This window comes from Anastrepha obliqua, chromosome 1, assembly GCF_027943255.1.
Source record: "Anastrepha obliqua isolate idAnaObli1 chromosome 1, idAnaObli1_1.0, whole genome shotgun sequence".
In the NCBI taxonomy this organism is placed as follows: domain Eukaryota; kingdom Metazoa; phylum Arthropoda; class Insecta; order Diptera; family Tephritidae; genus Anastrepha; species Anastrepha obliqua.
The window spans coordinates 182,955,421-182,981,571 of NC_072892.1; the positions used below are offsets into that span (position 1 = coordinate 182,955,421).

Genomic DNA, 26,151 nt, shown 5'->3' on the forward strand with positions numbered 1-26,151 from the left:
AAATAATCTTAAAATTTTCGAGAAAAAAACCAACGGTAAATAAATTTTTTCGCTTATATTATTGAGAGAAAACTGAGATCTTGCAGGTGCAAAATTGAGTACATGGAAGTTGTTTTTGTTTTATTCGCTTTTTTCCTAGAATTTGCTCTTTTTTGTTTTGTGTTATTATTTATTTTATTAAGAATTGAATAAAAAATTAAATTGAAAAAAAATTTTGCGAATTGCTTTATTGTGGTTACTGTTATGCACTTGGAAGTGTACGGAGTACAAACATGTACTCATTTGTGCACCCCACTGTATATATTTCTTATATAATGCTTTAGTCCGTTCGAAGTTGGAGTTGGAGTCCAATGTATTGCTCACATTCTTTTAGAATTGAAAGAGTTCAACGCCAGTTTGTACGTTTTGCTCTTCAACCTTTACACTTTGATAGTCCCTTGTCATCCTACAGTACTAGATGCATGCTTATCAATGTTTTATCACTCAACATCCGCCGACTTGTTCAAAGCTTAATGTTTACATACGATATAATATCTGGCTCCATTGACTGTTCAAAATTACTCTGCCAAATTAGGTGCTGTTCCTTACAGGGCAATTTACTCTTATACTCCACTTTATGTAGAAGTTCTCATATCTCCCCTATTACAAGAGGCCAAGAGGGACAAGAGCTTAATCGGCTTCCTAGAAGTCTTGATCTGGATTTCGCAATGCCAAGGTCTCTATTTAAGTCACAGACTGTATCTTACTAATTGTTAAATAAACTATATATTTAATTTTAATTCCTATTTTTTTGTTATTTTACCCTGGAAATCTAGTTAGTAAGGTTGTTACCATTGACTTAAGTAAAGAAATTAAACACTAACAATGGGCTGTGCGAAGTTTATAGAATATATATGGATCTAAATTAGAATTTTTTTATTGTCATAAAAGCAAGTTTAAACAAACTGGAACTCACTTTCCGTTGAAACGGTTTACAATAAATTTCAACTCTATTCAATTCAGTGTTATAAACTCAGAGAAAACTTCAAAATATTCATTTTAGAATAAAATCTTATGTGCGTAGGTATGTAGTATATTGCTTCTTTCCTAGACTAGTTTTGAATTTATTATAAAAGATTGAAATTCTTTCACACTCCTCCAAAAACATAAAATCATTGTTCCCGGCACCCAATAAACCACATATTATACGAAGAAATAAATATTCATTTTGTGCAACGATTCAGATATCAAGAATTTTGCCTCATTTCAAAACATCGCTCCTGTTTTCTAAGGGTACTTGTACGAAGATTTGTAAGACAATAATGTTGCTTATAAATCTTAAAAAAATTAAATTACATGCATATTATCGGGCAGTTTAAAATTCAACCCCATCGAAATATTTTCCAAGCTCGCCGCTGCTAGAAGATACAAGACAATTTTGGTGCAATGCATTGTATGTGTGTATGTATTTACATGCATTTGCCTGCTTGCACGTGGTATGCAGGTATATTCCCCAGTCAACTTCCTGTCAGTCTGTTGAATTTGCAATACTTCGTAGTTGTCCAGGTGATGTTATTCTCCTGATCCCCGGGGCACACTTCACAATATTCAATGTCGCCGTTTCATGCCTTCACATTCATGTGTGTATATTTATAATTCCCCTATTCTCTTTCTCCGCTCTGAAGGTCGTTGTTGTTGATCAATAACGTAATGTTGGTAAAATTCAGCGGCAGCAACAACAATAGCCGCAATAATCATAATAGCATTGCAACACGCCAGCAATAATAACTGTAACAAAAAATCGCAATGTTTAGTATAGATAAAAACGCCGTTGCAAACAGCTGACATAATATACGAGTAATCAAAGCTACTGTCATACGCGACAAGTAGTTGCTGGAGCAGTCGTACAATGCATTAAAGTAACCAGAAACTGACTTGTAGGTTAAGGGGGTATTCTAGTCTAGAGGCCCGAACTTCAAGCACTTTTTGACGGTGAATAAAAAAAAGCTTTTGATAGTTTTACTATCCATTTTTTATCATTTATTTATTTATATATTAAGAGCACACAAAATGAATAAAAACAAATTAAATTTTCATGGAATTATGCGTCCTTGAAGTGGAAGAGGGAAACAAACGGCAGTGTCCTCGTCGTCACGATTTCTACCCTTGTGGTCATCTGAAAAAAAAAAGATGACAAATTCTTAATTAATATGAATGTCATTATCGTATGACGCGGAAAAAAGGGATATATTTAAAGAATATTTATGATAAACTTCAAACAAATCGGTTGATTAGAACTTGAGATATCGTCCCGGCCGTATCGAAAGAAGTAGTTTCGAGAAAAACACGTTTAAAGTTCGCCGTCCGCTCAAACCAGTCTAGCAGTCGCGTCACTAAAATAGTTGTAACTTCGAAAATAATTCGAATTTTGAAAAATCCTTTTAGGAAGATATTTTTGAATACTTAAACTATAGAATTTTGAAAAAAAATTCGATTTTTTCAAATTTCTAGACTAGAATACCCCCTTAACTTTCCGAAGAGATTCACTTCAATTGTTGTTGAGAAAGCGGCGCTTTTTCTCTAGTCCGATAGGACAGCGAATTTTCGGAAGATATGTAGAGTCAGTGTTGTGTGAATTTACACTCTCGCATTGAATGTGTTGAAAAGAAGTAACTCGTTTAAATAGTGATAAAATTACAGAAAACAAAATTCAACCGATATGCGAACATTGTATACATATGTATATGTATGTGCATGCATGCATGCATAAGTAAAGCGTATATATGTATGCATGGACTTGAATATGTATGCACGCTTTTACGATAAATGCGAGAGATGTATGTATGTATTTGATTAGGCGTGCTTACGCTATCTTGCATGTGGAATAAGCGGTGCAAATTATCTGTCAAAAAATAAAAATAAAAAAATATGTGTATATGCATGCATACCTTCTAATTTGAGTACAAAATAGATATTACTCAGGTGTAGGCGAGAAGTTCTTTCAAGTACAGACTTATATATATGTACATAGTTATGTGTATGTCACTACGAGTATGCACTTGTAGTGGAGGTTGCACTTATGCACATACTCGTACATCCATGCACATATCAATACATACATTCAAGTACTAATATGCATAATAACTGCATACAAAATCTATTTACATATCTTACAAATACGGAAAGTGCGGGATCACTTAGAACAATTAACGCTTTGTTAGAATAATTCTATGTGATAATATACAACAATAACAACGGAATACAAAAAAATACATACATATAATATCTGAATAAAATGGAATAAGTTTTGTTTAGTAAATTATGCTGTTGGAAACATAAAGTATTAGAATATATTATATTATTTTCAATACTCGAAGGACTGTTCCTCGGAGAACATGTGTACATATTGATGACCAACGATAATTTGCTGATAATCGAAAAAAGAAAACAAATTCGTAGATAAGAATGCAGAAATGACCAGCGGCTTTTTTATGCTGTGTAAGAAACACATGGAGATATTTGTGAACAGCATATCTTTGGATGGAAATATGTCGAGCAAACTAGCTGTGATTTACTTTACTACTTATCATCAACAGATATCTGTATTCTATCAGACAGCCAAGCTGCCCTACGAGCCCTGGATGCATTCCAAACAACATCATCGTTGTCAGCAATCTCTAAATGAGGTGGCCAAGCAATATCGTATAATCTTATGCAGGGCTCGAGGCCCCAGAGACATACCAGAGAATTCTAGGGTAGAAGGTACCTGTATGCCAAACATAAGTAATTTTATGGCGATACCTCTCGCAACTTGTAAGCTTCTTATTAAGGACGCACTAATCAGTTCCGCAAATCAAAGATGGATTGGCGGTAACACCTGTGAAATTGCTAGGCAAACATGGCCAAGGCTAAATCTACGTCTGTCCAAGAATATTATAAAATTGAGTAGACTTCAAATTAGGACCTAAGTAGCTGTTGTAGCTGCAGGAATGAGAAGGAGTTGGAAACAATTCAACAACTTTTTTGCACATGCCCAGCTCTAGCCATAAGCACGAACCGATTTTTAAAATCCTACTTCTTAACATCTATATTCGTTACTCTATCCACTTTAGATATTAACAACCTTTTACACTTTGTCAAAAACTCAGGATGGTTAAATTGGAGAGGGAAATGTAGCCCAACCACCGCGGCTCACAACGGCCCATCTCGTGGTCTAAGTGGCATCGTTGTCTCTATGTGCGATGCGGCTGCCAAACCTAACCTAACCTAACTTTGTTACTTAATTAAAAATGTAATTTTCATCTTATGAAACATTATTATAAATATCGACAGTGCATAAAAAAATTGAGTTAGCGGTCATTTCTGCTTATTTACATATGTATATGTATACGAGTTTACGGCGAAGGACTTAAGTTACAGACAGCAGCATATTTTTTTATTTCCCAGAAGGTGTACAATAATTGAAAAAATTGTTGGCGTAGTTTTTATTTTTTTATTTCATATTTTTTCATAAATTTATAAAAATTGAATTATTTCGATTGCTTTATAACAAAAAAATAAAAAAAACAACAAAAAAGCGGTATGGCAAAAGTCATCATACAGTTCAATCAACTCAAAAAAAACATATTTATATATTAAAACTAGCTTTGCTGAATACTTTTAGTATTTGGTAGGCCCACCACCTTTATCAACCACGGCTTGAATGCGTCGTGGCATTGATCCTACTACTTGGGTAAGCTCTTCCCGCGTTATTTACTTTTTCTCTGTAAAACCTCCCAAACACGTTCTACCGGACTTAAACCCAGACTCTGTGGCGGTATATTTCGCTGTCTGGGTGAGTAATATAAGAGCCATTCTTTGACAATAAGTGCAATATCTTAAGGTCATCGCATTGTTGGGAAACCCAAGCATTCTACTGATATTCCAATTTGCTTTTATATTTACATCGGTCCTTAGTACCTTCAATAAAGGTCATCTTTCCAACGCTAGATGCAGCTATAGCTCCGCATATCAGCTCCATTACGTTGCTGCCGTCGTGCTTGACAGTAAGTAACACATTTTTCATTTCCGTACCTGGTGTTCTGTTGAAATACCCGCTATTATTACGATATATTTTATTAGTTCTTGGATGAACACTCTTTCCGGATGTCTCGACGATATGTTGGACCAATTTCGGTTTACTTATTCTCGGATCTTGGTCGACTTCTCTTACATCTCTTCTGGACGGCTTCTTATTTTCGTACGAATTAGTCTCTTCGTCATTTTTAACAATCATTTTTTATGCTCATTATTTAATCCACTTGACAAGCACAGCGACAAACAGCGAAATAAACAAGGGGACTGCCACGCCACTGCTTACGCAGATGACCGAGCAATTACCGTCAATGGCAAATATTCTACCACCTTTATGGATATTCTGCGCTCTAACATGGCCACACTTAGAAGCTGAACTGAGAGCAGCGCTGGAAGTGCTACCTGCACTAAATCTGGTAGGGAAACACGTGGCCGCCGCCTCGGCGCTCAGACTCAAAGGTATGGCGCTATGGAAAAACTGGGAGTTCGGCCACGCTTCTATTTTGCACTCTTGGTATAGTCACAAACAAAAAATAGACTACTCTATTCCTAGACTCACTTTCGAAAGGCTCTTCAAGACGAGTATACCGTCAAGAAGGCAGTGGCAGACACCAATGTCTTGGAGAAGGGGGGAATCAAATTTTTGCATATATGGCTCCAAACTAGACGATAAGGTTGGCTATGGAGTTTTTTCGAAGGAATTAGGACTGGAACTATCCGTTCGACTACCAGACTATTACAGGGTCTATCAAGCAGAGGTTCTAGCTATAAAAGAAGTGGCTACATACCTAAATACGCATGCCGCAACAAAAACGACTATAAATATATTCTCGAATAGCCAGGCGGCCATTAAATCAATGAATGCGGCTATACTAAGATCGAAGGTTACGCAGGAATGCCGGGCAGCCCTAAACGATATTAGTGTCGTATTCAAGGTCAGCTTTATTTTGGTTCCGGGGCACAAAGATATTGAGGAAAACTGTAATAAAACAGTGATAAAGTACCATTGGAATACCTTTGGCCACGAATAAATTAATAAAGAAAACAACATTACCCAAGAGGCCAATAGCTCATGGGAAGATGAAGATACATGTGTAACAGCTAGGAGGCTACAATGGCCGCAAATTAACAAGAAAAGGGCAAAGGAAATGCTTAGTATCTCAAGAGATTATATCTTGAAGGTCGTGCCTTGTGTAACCGGTCATTGGCTATTTGGCAGGCATTTCTCGAGACTAAGAGTTTTCTCCCATGAATATTGTAGAAGTTGCAGAGATGAGGAAGAGGAAGAAACAGTTGAGCACTTCCCTTGCAATTGTCCAGCCCTAGCTAAAATCAGAGCAGGTTGTCTAGGCAAATACTTTTTGAAGTGAGACATCTTAGGCGTCGATGGACGAGCGTCAATGGAGAGTACAATTTCAAGGCCATGCAACGTTTTGGGCATTTTCGTTCCGCGAGAGAGAAAAAAGATATAACGTAGAGGAAAAGGAGAGAGAGCTATACCTTATATATACCTTAGATACACTTAAGATATTTTTCCTGTGTTTTTCCTTGTGGTTGCCAATTCTCTTCTTCTTTTTCGTCTTCTTAATTGGCGCTAACCGCTTACGCGATTTTGGTCGAAATTTCTTCGGCAATTTTTTAATTTAAAGAAAATAAAACACCAAATTTTTATTGAATTATTGTCTTTAAAATGTGCGTTTTTTTTTTTAATAAATGTGTTATGGATATATACAATTTAATTTATGAGTTTTTTTGTTAAAAGAAACTCTTTTGATAAGGGATCGACTTATTTGCAAAATTCAGGTTATGTAACAAAATAAGGTACTCTTTTTGTAAAAATGTCCATATCGTTTTTTCAGTATTTTCTGGAATTTTTGTTTTTTTTTGCTTATCTTTACTATGATATCCCAGGTCCCAAGGATTGAGGACCAGACGAAACGAATACACCTCTATGGTTTTAATGCGTATTTAGTAAATGCAAACGCTTTTTAAAATGTGTAAAAAGGTTTTCAATGTTAAGAAGAGTTGAGAGAAGAGCATTTAATAATCTTGCATTAACTTAAAAGGAGCAAAAAATTAAATTGCACTTTCAAAATATCAAACTTTATAAGAACCAACAATTTTGCATTCGCACTAAAATCTTCTCAGAGTGACCTTTTTTAACATTCTTTTGTTTAATAATACAGTATACAGTTTTTTTTAAACTTATAGTTTCGGTAGCTTTAAATTAAAAACAAAAGGAAACAATCCCCAGACTTAAAAATTTTCGCATTTTGGGCATAAAAAAGCACTAAATTTATTGTGAAGAGCAAATGGTTGGCAACACTGTACAATCTTGTTTATATCATTCTTGTCTACTAAGGCACTGTTCCCATTTCTCCACCACCACTGTTATTTACAATAAAATTCGTACTACCACCAGCAGATTACAGATTGCAATTCCAATTGATTTCAATGCGTTTGTTTACATTTGTTGTGTTTTCAGATTATTTTTGATCTTGCCATTATTTTTATTGGGTTGCCTACGTAAGCGTTAATTCACAACAACAAAGTTACCATGAATATTTGTATTTATTTATTTGCAGTATAAATTTATACATTTGTAAATGGTTGACTACAGGGAGGCATATTCGACAGCAGTAAAAGTCAACGTCGCAACGTCTATTAGACGATCCAGCGGTAATCGATGAATGTTTTTCCATATGCACATATTTTTGAAATTGAATGCACCCACATGCAAGCATATTCGATACAGGGTCTGCCAAGCCCAAGTTTGTTTTCTAGCAGTGTTCTGTTTCGTCAGTTGTCTTTAACATCTCGTTCCCACGACAGTCGGTTCTACGTAACCGGAACGACCCGGATTTATATCCGGCCGAGGACTGCGATTCCATCAGCATTCGCAGTAGATGTATGGGGGGTATTTATGCTGCTAGAACAACAACAACACCATATATAAAAATAATTAAAATCCACTACAGTTGGTTTTGGTAAAAAAAATAATTTCTTCATGAAGCTCATTTTCATTTAAGAGCTTAGGCAAAGGAAACAAATTATCGGTAAGATTAATTTCATAATATTTTGTGACTTCGAACTATATTTTGTGAGGTCGTCTTGAGTATACAATTTATATATGTATATAGATAAATATCTAAAATGAATCGACATCTGTAAGGGTACTTGCGAAGGGCATTTAAAATATTTATATATACATATATGTATATATATAATTTTTCAATCATAAATTGAGGATTCTTTGCTCATAAGCTAATAAAGAGATAACATATAATATTACCATTTCAAATATGTGATCAATTTCAATTTTAAAAAAAGCAACTCGAACTTGAAAGAATACCCTGTATAAGCGCTTTGAACCTGATAACTGTTCCCCGTCAGTAATTCAAAGCATTTGCTGTGCTGGTTTAATTTCCTGTTAAACACTTTGTTATATTAAAATAAACATACAAACACTCTTATATACGAGTATCTGCTTTATTAATAATCTATCTCATATACATTTGCCTATCTACATACATAGTACTCGCTTTACATTGCTGGTCAATGTAAATGTGGTAATTCTTACTCAGGCCGTTGTTGTCGGTTTGATTTCCAACAAGACAATGGCCCTAAGCATACTGCACGAAGTGTCAAAGAATGGCTTTAATATTACGCACCCAGTGCTTGGGAGCTTTTAGAGAAAAAAGTTTGACGAAGTATAGTTACTGACGCAAAATCGCTAAAAAAAGTGTCGATGGAGGCGTGGAACCAAATAACACTGGAAGAGATTACTCAACTAGTCAATACAACGATGCCTTCAATCAGTGATTTATAATGGTGATGGATCTACTAAATACTAAAAGTAGTAGTAAAAAAAGTTTTATTAATGAATAAATTAATTTTAGGCGGCCGCCGTAGCCGAATGGGTTTGCGCGTGACTACCATTCGGAAAAAACATTTTTCTAATAGCGGTCGCCCCAGGGCATGCAATGGCAAACCTCCGAGTGCATTTCTGTCGTTCGGAGTCGGCTTGAAACTGTAGGTCCCTTCATTTGTGGAACAACATCAAGACGCACACCACAAATAGGAGGCGAAGCTTGGCCAAACACCCGAAAAGAGTGTACGCGCCAATTATATGTATATACTTATTAATTAGTTTTTTTAAGCTATTTCAACTGTATGTTGACTTTTGTAATACCGCATTTTTGATGTTTTGTGAAATAGTTCAATTTTTGTAAATTTATGAATAAGTATTTATGACTCCGGGTTTTCCCGACCAAGGACTGCCGCGCCAATAAACTAGCCCTGTCTAGTGAACCGTTTATCAATTATTGTATACCTCCTGGGAAATAAGAAAATATGCTTCTGCAGACTCAAGTCCTTCACCTACATATGTACAATTAATTAGTGCCAAAGAATTAGATGTAATTTATTGTATGTACTAAGGTGATCTTAACAAAGAAGCGATGCATTCTGTTCTACCCGTTCACTGAGGTCCTCTACTGTATGACAGGAAGAACAGTTCTAGCCACACTAAAATACTTTTCCTGGTTGACTTCTCCTTATTTTCTTTTTCTACAAATAGATTGATAGAAAACTTTATCTATCCGAGATGTGATAATAATCATTCCAGGCAATAGAGGCTTGGGAATAATATTAGCCCACAACATCCAAATATTATAAGAAATGAAATTATTCCAATATACATATGTATGTATGTACATACACCTAAGCCAAATCCTATTAAGGCTCCATTACAGTTACTACATAAAAGCCATGCCTGATTTCTCTTGAATTAAAATTTAAAACTTCCACACAAAATAATCTACTACTTTATTTCTTTTCCTTGGACATAGTTTCTATGGGAACTTTTTTAAGATTTAAGATTTATTTAGCTTTCCTAGAATGTTTTACTGCCGGAAATGTGACGCGAACCCTAGCAATTGACTTTATTACGAGCACACAGCTTGCGAGATCATGCCGTCGAAATTATATAATGTAAAACTCGTTCAGTTGGAATAGAAAATACCAAATATTGTTTTCTTTTCTCGAAAAAAATGTCATCCATTTTATGCCATATTGCCAAGAAAAATTCAACACTTCCACAAAGTAAATACCATAAAATTCATACCGTGATCAACAAAAGTATTGGCACAGCAAGATACTTATACAGGGTGGCTGATGAAAGCCGCTACCAAAAAAAAATTGAATAACTTTTTTTCTTTTTAAGTTATCTGTTCCATTTTTGTTTTAATTTGCAGATTGATCTTTAAAATTTATTAAAATGGATAACTGGGACACGCAAACAAGAATTTGGATAGTCCGCCGCTATCACGCACTGGAGTCCGTAGTTTTGGTACAGAGAGAGTACAGGCGGATGTTTTGCGGCGATCCCCCGAGCAGATGGACCATAATGAGACTGGTGAATAATTTTGCTGAGCAACGAACAGTCGCAAGAAGGCCTTATCATCGAAACCCACCAGTTCGGACGGAGGAAACGATCGCTGCTGTAGCTGCAGCTATACAAAGCAATCCAAGGGTTTCAACAAGAAGCTTATCTGCTCAACTTGGTGTCAGCCGGCAGTCTTTGCAAACAATAATGCACAAAGATTTAGACTTATTTCCCTACAAAATTCAAATGGTTAACAAACTCAATGCAGCAGACTTGCCGATTCGCTTGAAATTTTGCCAGAAGATCCTGCAAATGGTGGAAGAAGACCAAAACATGTTAAACTGCCTTTTCATGTCTGATGAGGCCCATTTCGATTTGAACGGCAATGTGAACAAACAAAATTGTCGAATATGTTCTAACCCACAGATACTCTACGAGACGGAATTGCATCCTCTTCGCGTGGCAGTGTGGTGTGCGGTTTCTTCACGCTGTATTGTCGGGCCTTATTTTTTTGAAGAAAATGGTCACACCGTTACGGTTACTGGAGACCGTTATTTGAAAATGCTGAAAGAATTTTTCTATCCAGAACTACGCCGAAAGAGAATTCCTTTCAACTCTGTGTGGTTTCAACAAGATGGGGCAACGTCTCACATAGCCCAGACTGTTATGACAGAGTTGCGACGAAAATTTCCCAATAAACTGATTTCAAGAAACTCCGAATTTCGTTGGCCCCCCAGGTCGCCTGACCTTACTGCACCTGACTTTTTCTTGTGGGGTTTATGTAAACAAGAAGTTTATAAAACAAAGCCAACAAATTTGGATGAACTAAAACAATCCATTCGGGCAACAATTGCGGCTATTCCTGTCGCAACTCTCAAAGCAGCAATGAACAACTTTTTACTAAGATGCCGCACTTGTGTCAACGAGCATGGGGGGCATTTAAATTCAATTATTTAATGACCTTCAACTTGAAAAAAAAAATAAATGAATTCCATACACTAAAAAAAAAAAGTTATTTGAGTTTCTTAATGTAGCAAAATTCATCAGCCACCCTGTACTTTAACATTATTTCTTGTTCAAGTCATTTTTATTCACAAGAAAACCCGCTATACAGAAGGACAAATTATGAATTATATTCCCTTTAGGTCATTTTATTATCTGTTATATTTAATTAACAATAATTATAAAAGAAAAGTACTTATTAAAACAAAACAAAATCATTCGCACACTTCATTAAAAGCAAAAAAAAAAAAAAAAGCAATAACAAAATAGGAAAATTTAAAGCCGCTTTGGCATCGATGAAACTAATTTTTGTGTGGTTTCTACCCCAATATTCTGCATTCCTCTGCCATTTAAAATCACTTCATAAGTGGACAAAAAGTAATGTTAAAGTAATGTGGAAGTATCTTGCGGTGCCAATACTTTTGTTCATCACTGTATATATGAACTGTATATATAAACTTAAATCAAATGGTCAACATTCCTTTTTGTTTTTTTTTTTTCTTGTAGACGATAAAAATGGAAATATTTCTCTCATTTCTCTATTTATTTATTGTAATAGTGAACCATTACTCGCACCAAATATTTGCAACATTTTTCAAAACATATCAAAAGCATCACACTCTGAAACTACAACAATTCATTCACTCTCAGAATGATCTAAGCATATACATATGTAGGTATGTGTGAAATTATTTGAGTCATTTTGTCTCGTTCCAATTAAACTATTCGTATAAAATGTATATATGAGCTTGTGTGTATAAGTTGGTAAGAGTATCTCTTCTTCAGTACCCTTTACTGCTTTGTCAAAGAGATTCATGCACGTGAAAATTTGGCAACACATACAAACATATATGTATACTCCTGCATGTGGTCATATATATGTGTCGAAGCAAAGTGCTTAGTCAAAGAGAGTGAGCCACTCCGAGATCACATTATTGCCACCAATTTGACTAGGAAAAAACTTTAGACGTCAGCAATGTGCATGAGATTTAGGAAAGAGATTGCTGTGGAGAAGTTAAGAATATACTCAAATTATGTGCAAAGAAATCAATCAGCAGCGTTTACTCTTCTACTAGCCTACGTGCCATTTATGCGCTGTTTTTTTTTTCTTTCTTTGAGCTCCAACAGAGATGATAATAATCGAACCAGGGCCGGAGTTAAAAGAAAACTTTACGGAAATACGGAAGCGCCTAATAGTTTGAGCAAAAAACATTTTTGAAAACTTTATTGTAAAATACTTTTGGTGAATTAAAAATAACGGCTTATGACAATTTTATTTATTCAGCATAGATGTGGCTTCTGCGCCCAGAATCGCCATTTATCCCTCACAATAAGTCTTCAGCTACTGCTTTTTCGTTGTCAGGATACTTTCTACGTGGTTTGCAATAGCAATCTATTTCCCACCGCTGCTTGCCTTTTTTGGGCTAAGTTTTCTAAAGAGATATTGCCTATTATTCTCACAAGTGCCCCCGGCCTGTTGCCGGTTTTTGACATTGGACATTGATGTTTTCTTCCAACTTGCCCAACCGGTAGAGGCATTTCCTGAAGTAACCGTATCGTGATCGCGGCTATGTGGTGTTGTGTTGTATCCGTATAAACATTCCCCATACATCTTTGGGGAATACAACTGGAGTGATAGTCCTTGGCCGAGTATAGATCCTTTTTGTACTTCCGCTGCTAGTCAAGGTTTTTAGGCCCCATGGATTGTTATTAATGTCATTCCTAAGATGCTTCCATTTACTTTCCTTGGTTTGTTGTATTACTCTTGCCAGGTTCTTTTTTGCTGACTTATACGAAAATAACAATAACAATAATAATAATAATAACAAATAACAAAAATAGAACCTCTAATTTTCGATATGCGGAAAGCAGCTTTAATCAATTTCAGTCATATAGCCCGAAACTTTTTGCAGTAAACGTTTTATTGTTTGTAAATTTGTTAATTACTTTATATAATATTTATATATACCTATATATGTATATATTTAATTGTAATATTTTGTATCTGTTATAAATTATTGGCTTGCAGCTAAGCTGTTGGCAGTTAATGTCATTTAGTCCTCTTTTGGGATGCAATAAATAATAATAAAAAAGCAACAAAAATAATTAACAACGCAGATATCACTAATCAAAATATAAATAACACTAAGGGTAAAACAGTTGTCCAGTTACCGCCCTTCCAAGCAAACCTCAAATTTCATATCCACGCCGAAAAAACCTTGTCATAAAAACTATTTTCTCATCTTTTTTAAAAAAGGAACCTTTATTTGCCTAAAGACCTGTGAAGGATAATTGATGCGCTGTGCTGCCATTATAGTCTACCTGTTCATAGTAAACCAAGTAAATAAATGACGTATTGTACAATTTGGATAAAAGCCCCAGAAACTAAATATCTACACTCACTGAAATTGTAAAACGAAAGCCTAAAAAAATTAAGTTAGAAAATCTCATAATTTTTCCAAAAGTTCCTCCACAGCTTTCACCTCATTGTAGCACCCAATCGTTATCACTTTTGAACCGGTTCTGTACAAACTCACAATTGTTTAATTTGAGTTGCCTGCAGAATTTTGACGGAAACGTACATAGTCGAGCCGGCTGTGTGGTGGTCGAGGTATCAATGAAAACGTCGTTTAGTTGGTGTTTTGCTGACGACTGATTCAGTTGTTAACTTTAAGCGCTGTGAAAAGTAGAGAACATACGTAAATAATAAACGATTTCAAGTAACGAAGTGAGACGCGCTTGTGTGGCAAAATTCATGCATACTAGATTCTACGCGAGAATTTCAGCGGATAGGAAACAGTGATTAAATTTCTGAGCTCATAAGAAAAACAAAAAACTTATTGCAAGGAAAAAGGAGGGCTCCCATATTTAACGCAAAATGCCACAGTCTGTACGTGAATTATCACATTTAATTTATCTACATAGATATATTTGAAGGCATACCAAATATGTACATTTATGTATGAATAAGTTTACTTACGAAGTGGCTGTCAAATTAACGCGCTCGTGTATTTCTTTTTTCTAATATGACCTTTACAGGCAAGAGCACTGATACGAGTACATGTATGTATGTAGTGAGTGCATGTATGTATGTATGCCTACATCTATACGTAGTTTTGCTCTTGCACTCCCATCTCTTACTCACTTACAAATGTATGTAGTCAGCTAAGTAAATTCCAAACGGGTGTTCTGTTAATACTATTGCATTTGAAGTTAGCGCCACAATTTTTTGCCGTTTCTGTGTAAGTTATGTCATGGGAGCACTGAGGCTCAGTTCACCAAATTAAGAATATTGCGGAAAACGTTCGAAAATAATATTTTGCTCTCCGGCGGGGATCACGCGATGAATGCTGTTGGATTTTTGATTTTTTTGGCTGTTTGGAATATAAAATTAGTTGCCAAATAATTCAAAAACAATTAAAAAATAAGTAAATAATTGTCGCGTAAACTCTGTTATGTGGGTATCCGAGCTCCTCCTCCTCCTAATTGTGGCGTGCGTGTTGATGTTGGTTCACAAATGGAGAGACCTACAGTTTTAAGCCGACTCCGAACGGCAAATGATTTTTTAAGAGGAGCTTTTTCATGGCAGAAATTCACTTTGAGGTTTGCCAAAAACAATCGGTGAACTGAAAGCCGGAACTCAACGCTCCATTAATCAAAATTTGAATCGGCACTACTGGAAAATATTAACGAAAATTTCGTTAAAAGCACCGCTATTTATTGGTATTGTAATCTATGCAAATGTTTAAAATTTTGTTCAAAACTTTTCAAGTAAACACCGCTATTTTTAAAGTCTTTTTAAAGGTTTTAATGAGACACCCCGTATTAATGTCATGTAAAAATAAGAACGCTCTATTCTCTTTCTTAGTATTTTACGCTCTTTTCACTCAGTTGCTGACTCTCTTACATGTTTTATTCTTCATTGCAGGGATCGTCGTTTCTAAAACGTGCCAGCACCGATAAACTCCGCGAAGTCTTCCTTAGATACGCCTCGTTACAAAAGGATGGCGACTACTACATGACCAGTGAGGATTTCGTGCGCAAATTTCTTGGACTCTTCACAGATGCTACATTCAATGATGTGAGTATATAAGTATTATACATCCGTACATACATATGTATGTACATATATGTAAGTACACATCGCTTATTTGCTGCTAAAGAGTCATAATCAAGAAACAAAAAAAAAAATAGATAAGTTTGAATAAATTGCCGCAAACTCTTCTTTTGCCATTAGTTGAAAATGTCTATTTACTTTCACTTAGGGAAATGTCTTAAATTTAAAACTTGAAACCATTTCTGGATTAAGGCACGTATCTACAGCAAACGAGCGATAATGTACGACAGCTAGCGGATACTGGTGGATCAGCATGAATTTAGATTCAATTAATTTGTCATCTTTATTTGATAAGAAACACTATTAGAAAAATGTAAATACATCTGCGTCATGCTGTGCGTCACCAAATACGCCAATTTGTTATTTTACATACATACATACAAATATTGGACCGTATATTTATATGTATATAAGAGCAAATATTTCTATGTACTTGTTGTATACGCGGGATTTTATTTTTAAAAATTATTTTCCCATCCATTTCTAAAGACACTCGGACAATGTCTTGGACAGAAAATATTTCTGAAAAACAAAAAACATAGAAAAGTGAGTAAATATTATACAATACTTTGGGCATCAATCGTTCGGATATAAAACTGAGAAGAGGAAAAATTGAAGTACGCTATGGAAGAGGGGAAGTAGAAGAGGAGAATTGTACAAAAAACTTATTTCAAATGATGACAATTAGTACGAAAATTCATACCAACTTCAGAGCATTTCACCATTAAATTATACAACTTGTTTTTCTACTAGGTATCTCATGAATTATGTACTTTTCTTTTACAAAAACAACACATCAAAAATATAACGCGAAAAATTCTGATACTCATAACGACTCCCCAAAACAAACAGAGCAAATCACCTGCACACCACATGATTTTCTAAGCGTCCAGAATGGTGTGTGACTGTATGTGGATGTGTGTGTATGTATGTAGTGAACTTAGTGAGACAACACAGCATTTTTGTAGTTGTTCTAGCATAAACTGAATTATACCAAGAAAAAGCCTTATCATTTCAAGTATTTCAAGTAATTTAGCCGGCAAATGGGCTTTTTGATTTAAAGGCGCTGCGTGCATTTATTAGTAGTTAAAGCAAAACAAAACAGAAACACCAATGATTAAATTAAAACATCGAAATTAAGCCAACAATGTTTTATTGGCTCGATTATTTCTATGAAGTGCTGCGTCAGCCATCAATATTGACCTTGCTAATTCACATCCAATCTTTGTTTTTAGGAATCTGTGCGTTTGTTAGCCAACATTGCGGACACCAGCAAAGATGGGTTGATCTCATTTGCCGAATTCCAAGCCTTTGAGGGACTGCTCTGCACGCCAGATGCGCTCTACAAAACTGCTTTTCAGCTGTTCGACCGCAAAGGCAATGGCACAGTGCATTACGGTGAGTGTGGGGCCAAATAAGAGTGGATTGTACAGTAAAACAAATGAAATAAAAAAAAAATCTTCTATATAAGTAAAATGAAAAATTACTCTTACAATCTATTTTCCATTGAAAAAAGTTCATTGTTCTCATTTCAGCCGATTTCGTCGATATCGTACAAAAAACCGAATTGCATTCTAAAATACCTTTTAATTTAGATAGTTCCTTTATCAAGCGGTATTTTGGTGAGGTGAGTACTGTTTAACCAAAATTGAAACCTGCATTCGAATTGCGTTAATTTATTCTTTTATTTATTTATTTTGAAGAAAAAAAAACGCACCATAAACTATGCGGAATTCACACAGCTGCTCCATGATTTTCATGAGGAGTACGCAATGGAGGCATTCCGTAGTAGAGATCCAGCTGGTTCTGGATACATCTCACCTCTAGATTTTCAGGATATTATTGTTAAAGTTAAAAGGCATTTACTCACACCTGTTGTCAAGGATAATCTGGTAGCGGTGAGTAAAGTTATCAAACGCTCTGCGCCGCAAAAACAAACTAAATATGCGTAATATTCTTTTATTACCGGTATTCGCTCGCATCAATAGGTCACCGAAGGTCACAAAGTGAGCTTCCCTTATTTCATCGCATTTACTTCGCTGCTCAACAATATGGAATTGATTAAACGTATCTATTTGCACGCTGCCCAAGGTAATCGCAACGAACCTGTGACAAAGGACGAACTACTTTACGCCGCACAAACAATGAGCCAAATAACGCCACTAGAAATTGATATTCTCTTTCAATTAACCGGCGCGCTTCATCAAACTGGGTAAGCTCTCGTGGAAGGATTACATACACTCAAGATAGATAAATACACATATATACATACATATTATTGTATATGCATCGCTCATTTTCTGCAAGTGTCATAATCCAAAAGCAAAAAACATTTGCCCATTTAAGCGCGGAAATGGCCACCAGTCAATTTTTATACTGCGTAACAAATTCATGGCGATATTTATCATATTGGATGAACATGAGTTGCTGAGTGCCGCTAGAGGGACAGTCCTCGGCCGGATATAAATCCGGGCCCTTGCGGCAACATAGAGCCAACCATCGTGGGAACAATAAAATGTGTCTTTACTTTTACTTAAAGAGGCAAAGTAAACTCAAAAATTTGAAGCAGCCATTTTTCTCGAATTTTCAATTTTGAGTTATGATGTTCTACCAGTAAATGAGCGATACGATAGTAACATAACCACATACATTCACAAGTAAAACGAGAGCATTAGCGAAATTCAAGAAACTACAGTATTAGCAAAGTGCTTAAAATCGCTTTGGCTTAAGTGGCAAATGATAGCCAAGGCTTTTGAAGTCTTTCGAGATGGATATGCTTATAATAACCTTTTATAACTTCTTCTTATCGTGGCCCCTTTAGCAATTTATAAAAACAGATAATAGGACAAATTCAATGCATTTTTTTCTAGATACATTTTTAGTTGTATAACTTAAAAGATATCACTGGCCGAATGGAGTAGCTATTCGTGCCAACTTTCCTCATGATATATTATACAATCAACTCTTATTTTATACGGTAAATATGTTCCCTAAAAATGCGTGCAAAAAACATGTTGTAAAAAAATACATGAGACGGATGGTAAATTTGGGGATATGTTTCCCAACTTAAAAAAAAATCGTGTAAAATTAAAAGAGAAAACAATTTTTTTAGAATTAATAATGAAATCCGTATTATAAAAGTATATTTAAAACAAAAACAATTATTTTTATAAGAAAAAAATTAAAATTAATGTACAGAGAAAATTCAATCCATAAGTATGGTACAAAACATATAAAAATTCAAATAGAAATGAGGAAAAAACATTAATTTTGCAACTATCGTTCCTTCATAATAAGCCTTTACGTTTACTACGTACTGAACCAAAAATGCTACCAACAGTAGATAACATATGTCAAATACTATACTGTTGTTGGTACTATTAGCGATTGTTTTTTGCTTTCTCGAGTTGTTTGTACAAGGAGGCGCAAGATTAATCACGCTACGTTTCCACGACAGTCGGTTCTACGTTACCGAAACGACCCGGATTTATATCCGGCCAAGGACTGTCACTCCAGCAGCATTCTTCGTATGCAAGTATGGGGAATGTTTATGCTGCTACAGCAACAACAACAACATTAATCACGCTATCAATCGTACGGCAGTCATATTTGACACTTGTGAAGTGTATTTTGAATGGAGCTTTAAAGGTCAAATACAAATTTCCATCACTCAAAATTATTTTTTTTTTATTCTGTAAAAAAATTAGTCAAAAATAAAAACAGAAGACTAATTTTGTGCCACCTTGTACAATACCTGTTATCCAGCTACACGCCACCTAACGGATACGTTGAAATTTTAATGCACAGTCGCACTTAGTTAGTTCCGAAATGTATTTATTGCTCTTATCTTACACGTAAATTTTTTACTAATATAAATATGGCATTCTTTTAGGAATTATGTTTTGCTTAGAAAAACGTTTTTTGTTTTCATATTTGTGCAAGAACGAAAGTTTCGTGTAAAAAAATGTATTTGTGCGCGGTGTTATTTCAAAATAAAAAAGGTCGTGTAAAAAGAGTGTTGGGTGCATTTATATTTGAATATAAATATTAGACAACAATAATTTACATTTAATTTTGTATTCATACATGAACTCCACTTGAAAAGAATCTACGATTTTCAAGACGAACCTTATTTTTAATCACAAAAACCAAAAATAAGAAAAAATATATTTAGCCAAGTCTTCTCAAGCTGTTTTCAAAGTAGCATTTTTTAATAATGTTTGTTGTTGTAGCAGCATAAGGATTTCCCATACATGAACGGCGAATGCGGCTGGAGTGACATTCCTTGACCGAATATACGTCAAACGTTCTTTTAAAATAAAACATGTAAAAATTTACGTTCTTTTCACTATGTTTATTCCAAATACGGCTCTTAACAATTATATGTGAAAAATGACATAATTTAAATGTACACCATGAAAACGTCCGCAGGTAAAATTTGCCAAACAGTCGATTCATGAATGCGTCATGTACGTCGAGATATCAATTATGAGATATATCGATGTTGAAGGTTATTCAGCAACACTTTCTGCTACAGGAGCAATATTCTCAACAGAACGTCCAGTTTTTGGACCATAGAACCAACTACTTGAAAATTTTTCACCAATCTTTGAAATGTCGACTCATTCGGATGATACAAAAAAATTTTATAGATGCCAATTTTCAGAACTTGATTGAAAACGGCTTTTTCGGTATCTTATTTTGATTCTGAAGCTGTCCGGACATGAAGCGAAGTTAAAGTTTGTTGCGTTTGAAATATAGGTATTAGCGAATCATTTTGCGGGATTCAATTACTGTTCGTTTTTTATTAGTGTCTGGTATTCAAAGAATTAAAGTCTTGAGAGTGCTGCCTCCAAGCGTGACCTAACTAAACTTTGAAATTTTGGAAAACTTGTGCTCATACATACACATACACATATAGATTTATGCAATACTGACTTATGATTTTGCTGCTCACTGTATTCTCATACCGAAAATAAATCCATCTGAGAAATAATGTTATTAACTTTCCCTTGTTGTCTTTATATTTTCTTGTCATTTCCTCCCAATGTTAAAATTAAATAATGTTATAACTGTAATGTGCTGATTATAATAATAGTTGGTGGAGACGCAAAAAGATTGATCCAAATAGGCAAGTGATTGGTTGTAGTTACGAAGTTAATTTGTGTGTTTCTTTCGTTCCCCCTGTTCGTATTTATTAAAACCCACAAACACAAATCTTACTTACATATATTTTTATAATAATATACATACATACATACATCTACATGCAGAAGGGGCGCTGAAAACCATATTTTTAATATAACGTAATCTAAAATCTATTTGAACTCTTATTAAGCGATTTACGTCGTGTCATCATACGTTAATTGGGGATTAGAATATGATTTTCGGCGTCTCGTTCCACGAATAGAAATCGTATTACTTTTGAAATTTATTTTCCTTTCCCTAATAACAGCAATGTTTCCTATTGATTTCTCTCTTTATTATGTTTACATACGTACATATTTATGTAAAATAAACGTAGCAGTGCATACTCACTTTAATTTACTTTAAATACATTAATTATGCTTATAATTCTTCACAGCATCCAATATAATAATTTATTTACTATAATAATTTCTCCTCAGACGCATCGTCTACAATGACTTGAATAATATTTCGCCCGAGCACTACACAAAGCATATCACCACACGTTTGGCGGAAATCAAGGCCGTCGAGAGTCCTGCCGATCGTTCTGCGCTCATTCAGATTTTGGAGAGCACCTACCGTTTCACGCTCGGTTCACTGGCAGGCGGTGAGTAACAATTGTTTTTGTTTTTAAAAGTGTCGTTCAAGCAGTTTTCTAAACTCTTCTATACAGCTGTTGGCGCCACTGTGGTATACCCCATTGATTTGGTGAAGACACGCATGCAAAATCAACGCACAGGCTCCTTTATTGGAGAAATCGCTTACAGAAACTCATGGGATTGTTTCAAGAAAGTACGCCGAGAAAAATGTTGCACGAAGTACATAAATATTTCACAAAAACTTTTCATTTTTTCATTATAGGTCATACGCCACGAGGGAGTGCTTGGCTTGTACCGCGGCTTGCTGCCCCAGCTGATGGGCGTTGCTCCCGAGAAAGCCATCAAACTTACTGTGAACGATTTCGTGCGCGACAAATTCACCGATAAACAGGGTGTGATACCCATGTGGGCCGAAGTTATGTCTGGTGCTTGTGTAAGTATGCGCAAATTGGTTTACTTAATTGTTTCGGTTAAGTTTTGCAAAGAATTTTTCTTAGTTTCCATATACCTACTGCGAAAAAGAGTTTTCTTAAGCTTTCTTAGCGAGCTTGCACGGAATGTGTACTCAGGCGAGCTTACCTAACCGTTGTAATTAGGAAACTATTGGCTTCGCTAATTTTCGGTTTACCTGCTTTCTTTCAGGCCGGCGCCTCACAAGTGGTCTTCACCAATCCTTTGGAAATCGTCAAAATTCGACTACAGGTTGCCGGCGAAATCGCGGGCGGAGCTAAAGTACGTGCCTTATCTGTCGTGCGTGATCTGGGTCTATTTGGCTTATACAAAGGAGCACGCGCCTGCCTATTACGTGACGTACCCTTCTCTGCCATCTACTTCCCCACATATGCGCACACAAAATCCCTGTTCGCCGATGAAGATGGGTAAGACTGAAATGATTATAAACACTAAATAATGAACTTTCGAATAGCCTACCCTTACTTCATAGACCAACAGATCGCACTTCTCGGTCGTTTTTATACATTCAAATTTGATCTAAGAAATAAGATTCATGCCGCTTCCGAATCTAAACTCAACTTTCTATTTAACATTCTAACGATAACTTTATCATATTGCACTCACGGACATTTTTCTCACCTCAATTAGTTACAACCATCCGCTGACCTTATTGGCGGCTGGTGCCATCGCTGGTGTGCCCGCTGCATCACTCGTAACGCCCGCTGATGTGATCAAAACTCGCCTCCAGGTGGTAGCACGTTCAGGGCAGACGACATACACGGGGGTATGGGATGCCACAAAGAAGATCATGGCCGAAGAAGGGCCACGCGCCTTCTGGAAAGGAACTGCCGGTAAGTTTACAGATTTACATATTCGAGTTTTGAAAAGCTTACAGCTTATTGACAACTTTTTCGCTATTCTCGCAGCTCGTGTCTTCCGTTCTTCACCGCAATTCGGTGTAACTTTGGTTACCTATGAATTGCTGCAGCGTCTCTTCTATGTGGACTTCGGTGGATCACATCCAACCGGGTCAGTCGTGCACAAGCCAAGCGCCATTAGTGAGACTACACAAAGATTTAATGCTGACCATATTGGTGGTTATCGCGCCGCTGTACCGCTGCTCAATGGCATCGAATCCAAGTTCGGCCTCTATTTGCCACGTTTCGGGCGCGGAGCGGCGACCACCAGCACTGCAACAGGATCGTGATGATTCGGTGTCGTAGGCAGTGGCGGCGACCGGGTGTTGACAAATAGTTGCTCTTAAATAAGTCTAATGTTAAATAATTTTAAAATACATAACATAAAAAATGTTGTAGCAATGATAAAGAAATTTAACACACAAATAATTAAATCATGCAAAACGAAGAAACTGAGCAAATAATAAAGAGGACACATACACAAATATGAAAACACATATATCTTTTGCTAGGAAAATATATATTATATTTCAACGATTTTCAAAGCCGAAAAAATATACTTATATGACGAAGCAAAACACATTTTATATACAAATATATGTACTTATATACATATAGATATGTGCATGCCAATATTAAAGGAGGAAATATGTACATACCAGAAAATTTAATGTGTATTTCGGAAATAGTACTTTTGCCAACTTTTCAGAAAATCATACACACGTACACGTACAGGACAATGTCAAAATCAAATATAAAATAGACAAAAAGAAAAACAACAATAACATAAACTTATTTATTAATTGTGTAGAGAAGAGCTAAACAAATGTCCGTATAATTGTTTTCGTACAATTCTTGAGTGACCTCTCGCTATGCGCGAATCTATAAGTATGTAAGTGGAATTTAAATACAAACATTTTTGAACTATTAAATAAATCAAAATATAAATAAGTCACTAATTAGAAAATTATATAAACTTTGCACTCTTTTAAGAAGTTCTTTAAAGCTACATAAAATCAATTGTTAAAATGACATCAACTTTATGATAAAACCCTGATGATAGTAAATTTGTTAAATTGAATTTGGTGAATAAACAAAACAATAAAATAATTAATTAAAACAAAAAACCACATTTAAAGCAGAAAATCCCATAGCAAACGAAAACTTGAATACATATTTTCATTTAAAAATGGTTTTGAGACGGCAGGTCCGGTATATTTTTAAGGAAACATATAGAGTTAGCCCAAGGATGATAGATTTGCAAGGTAAAAAAGCAAATTTTGAAGGGGACTTCGGCTGCCACGTCACGGGAGACACGGCAGGCGAATTCTGCATTTCATTTCAAATTTAATACAATTTATTTTTACATGCCCTATTTTGAAAAAAAAATATATATTTTTATTATACTTGTCTGCTAGTGAAAAAGAGATTTATTTTGTATTTAAATTCAAAACATTACCCGATTTTATTGAGCGTATTCGGTGGAGCACTGAAATTATTATTAAAATTGGCGACGTGTGTTTACAAAAAGTGCACGCAAATACATGCATCTATTTCTGCCACTTTCATCATGTTTGGTATTTTATAAGACTGAACAAAAGTCTCAAAAATGGAAATTTAGAGTTACTTCTCTATATTTCAAAAGGTGCGATATACACATACATATTGGATGTTTGCCAGAGCTCCTACTTCAATTTGTGGAAACGACTTAATATTGTTCCCAAATGGAGGGACCTACTGCTTATGCCGCCTCCGAAGGGCAGATGCTTTTTCGTGGCAGGAATGCACTAGGAGGCTTACTAATGCTTGCCGAGATGCACTCGCTTTTAGAAAAAAACTTCTTTCATATCAAATATTCATATTAGAGAGATCAAATGTGCAAGACTAGTTTGAAAACGAAGTCAAGAAATTTGTAGCCTCCGTGCTAGTGTTCAAGACTCAGTTAATGCCGGGTATCCAAGGTTTCCTGTAGAGTATTTGGCATGGAGTATTTTAAAAGGTCTAAAATTAAGCATAAATTACTGCCTACGAATTATTCCTATCAAACAAACTTAGAACAAAACTAGCTTCGGTTTATATTACATTTAGGACTTCAAAATTGCAACGTTTTTTCAAAATGCATCCTCCGTAATGATGGAGTAAAGGAGTTCAGAAAATTGGTGCCTACGTCTAAGAAAAAGATTTAAAAAATGTCAAAATGAATAGTCCAGAGTGAGGACCTTCTCAACATATTATGCGATGTAGGGTATTTATTATTGAGTACTTTTAAAAACCCCAAAGTAAAGAATAAATAGAAGTATATGCGAAGCAACATAAGTCGAGACTGTGTTGATTTTTTCCATATATCACTAGCGCAATGGGGTACAGTACACTAGACAGAGCTAGTTTATTGGGGCGGCAGCCCTTAGTTGGGAAAAGCCCGAGTCATTCCGGTAACGTAGAACCGGCTGCCGTGGGAATGACTAGCACAATCTTAGTTAGCGCTTTGTGCCCCCAATTACGTCAATGTCGACTGGCATTAGAAAAGACTCTTGTCAATTGAGTCGTTTCTATTCTATTTATGTATTGTACAACTATTTACGCTATTGTGAATGGGCATCTAAATTGTAAGCAGCTGTGACACTTTGTTTTTTACGGAATCGATTTACTTTTTATTACTTTGGAATAAATAATAAAAAAAACCAAATAAATGGAAAGTATTGAGGTGGGGTTTAGTGATGAAGTGAAGAAGAAAGTGGAAGTCTGACGGAGTTGGCGAAATCTAGAAGGAAGTTTAGAGATACATCCAGTCCTCTGGAGCTGGAGGAGCATATGTAGGCGCTTCCAAAATGGCTGTTGCTTTGCGTTCGAACAAAGCAGGATGTTCCTAAACACAACCCTGAAACCATTGACGATGTATCGTGTTCCCAGCAGCATCGTTGATGTTCTCGATAGGCAACAAGATGAAGCCATAGGATCGCCAAAAAAGTTGATGCAATATGAGTACATGTACAAAGGAAAAAAATGGCGGAGAACGAAATATTTTGTATTTAAGATATTTGTATATTATTTAATATTTAATTTTTAGTGTTGTAATATTATTCAAAGCAAATAAAACAAAAAAAAAATAAGCTTTACAAACTTTGCCAATATTTTACTGATGCATTCAATGTATACTTGTACATACGGAATTTATACAGTATTGAAGCGATACTTTTGGGACAACTATCTTGTTTTTACTTGTATCTTTTCACAGATCTCTTTCCCTAAATCTTAATGAACCTGTATTAGCAGGTATGGCTTGTTGTTTTTATTGCTTACCACTTTAGTTCTGTAATACACAAATTCATTTAATTTGTGAAGATTTAAGCAACATGGGAATCCAGTACTTCACTCTAAAACTAATTTTTATTTAATGAGTTAGTGATATTCTCTTCGCTTTTTTGTTGACAGCGCTTC

At 35.4% G+C, this 26,151-nt stretch overlaps 1 protein-coding gene across 3 annotated transcripts in view; it reads left to right on the plus strand.

The window, feature by feature from the left end:
* LOC129243500 (calcium-binding mitochondrial carrier protein Aralar1) overlaps nt 1–23,489 on the plus strand; it is a 49,021-nt gene extending 25,532 nt beyond the window's left edge. For 2 of the 3 annotated variants that reach the window (XM_054880561.1, XM_054880570.1), the window contains exons 2-12: nt 15,369–15,521; nt 16,793–16,955; nt 17,093–17,184; nt 17,261–17,455; nt 17,546–17,769; nt 21,185–21,351; nt 21,418–21,536; nt 21,606–21,776; nt 21,986–22,221; nt 22,445–22,647; nt 22,723–23,489. In XM_054880561.1, coding sequence (XP_054736536.1) covers nt 15,369–15,521; nt 16,793–16,955; nt 17,093–17,184; nt 17,261–17,455; nt 17,546–17,769; nt 21,185–21,351; nt 21,418–21,536; nt 21,606–21,776; nt 21,986–22,221; nt 22,445–22,647; nt 22,723–23,003 — 2,004 coding nt within the window. In that variant the 3' untranslated portion in view covers nt 23,004–23,489. Of the gene's footprint in view, nt 1–14,073; nt 14,331–15,368; nt 15,522–16,792; nt 16,956–17,092; nt 17,185–17,260; nt 17,456–17,545; nt 17,770–21,184; nt 21,352–21,417; nt 21,537–21,605; nt 21,777–21,985; nt 22,222–22,444; nt 22,648–22,722 lie in introns of those variants that run through there. The other variant, XM_054880577.1, reaches the window with a different exon arrangement.
* The last annotated feature ends 2,662 nt before the right edge of the window (nt 23,490–26,151 follow it).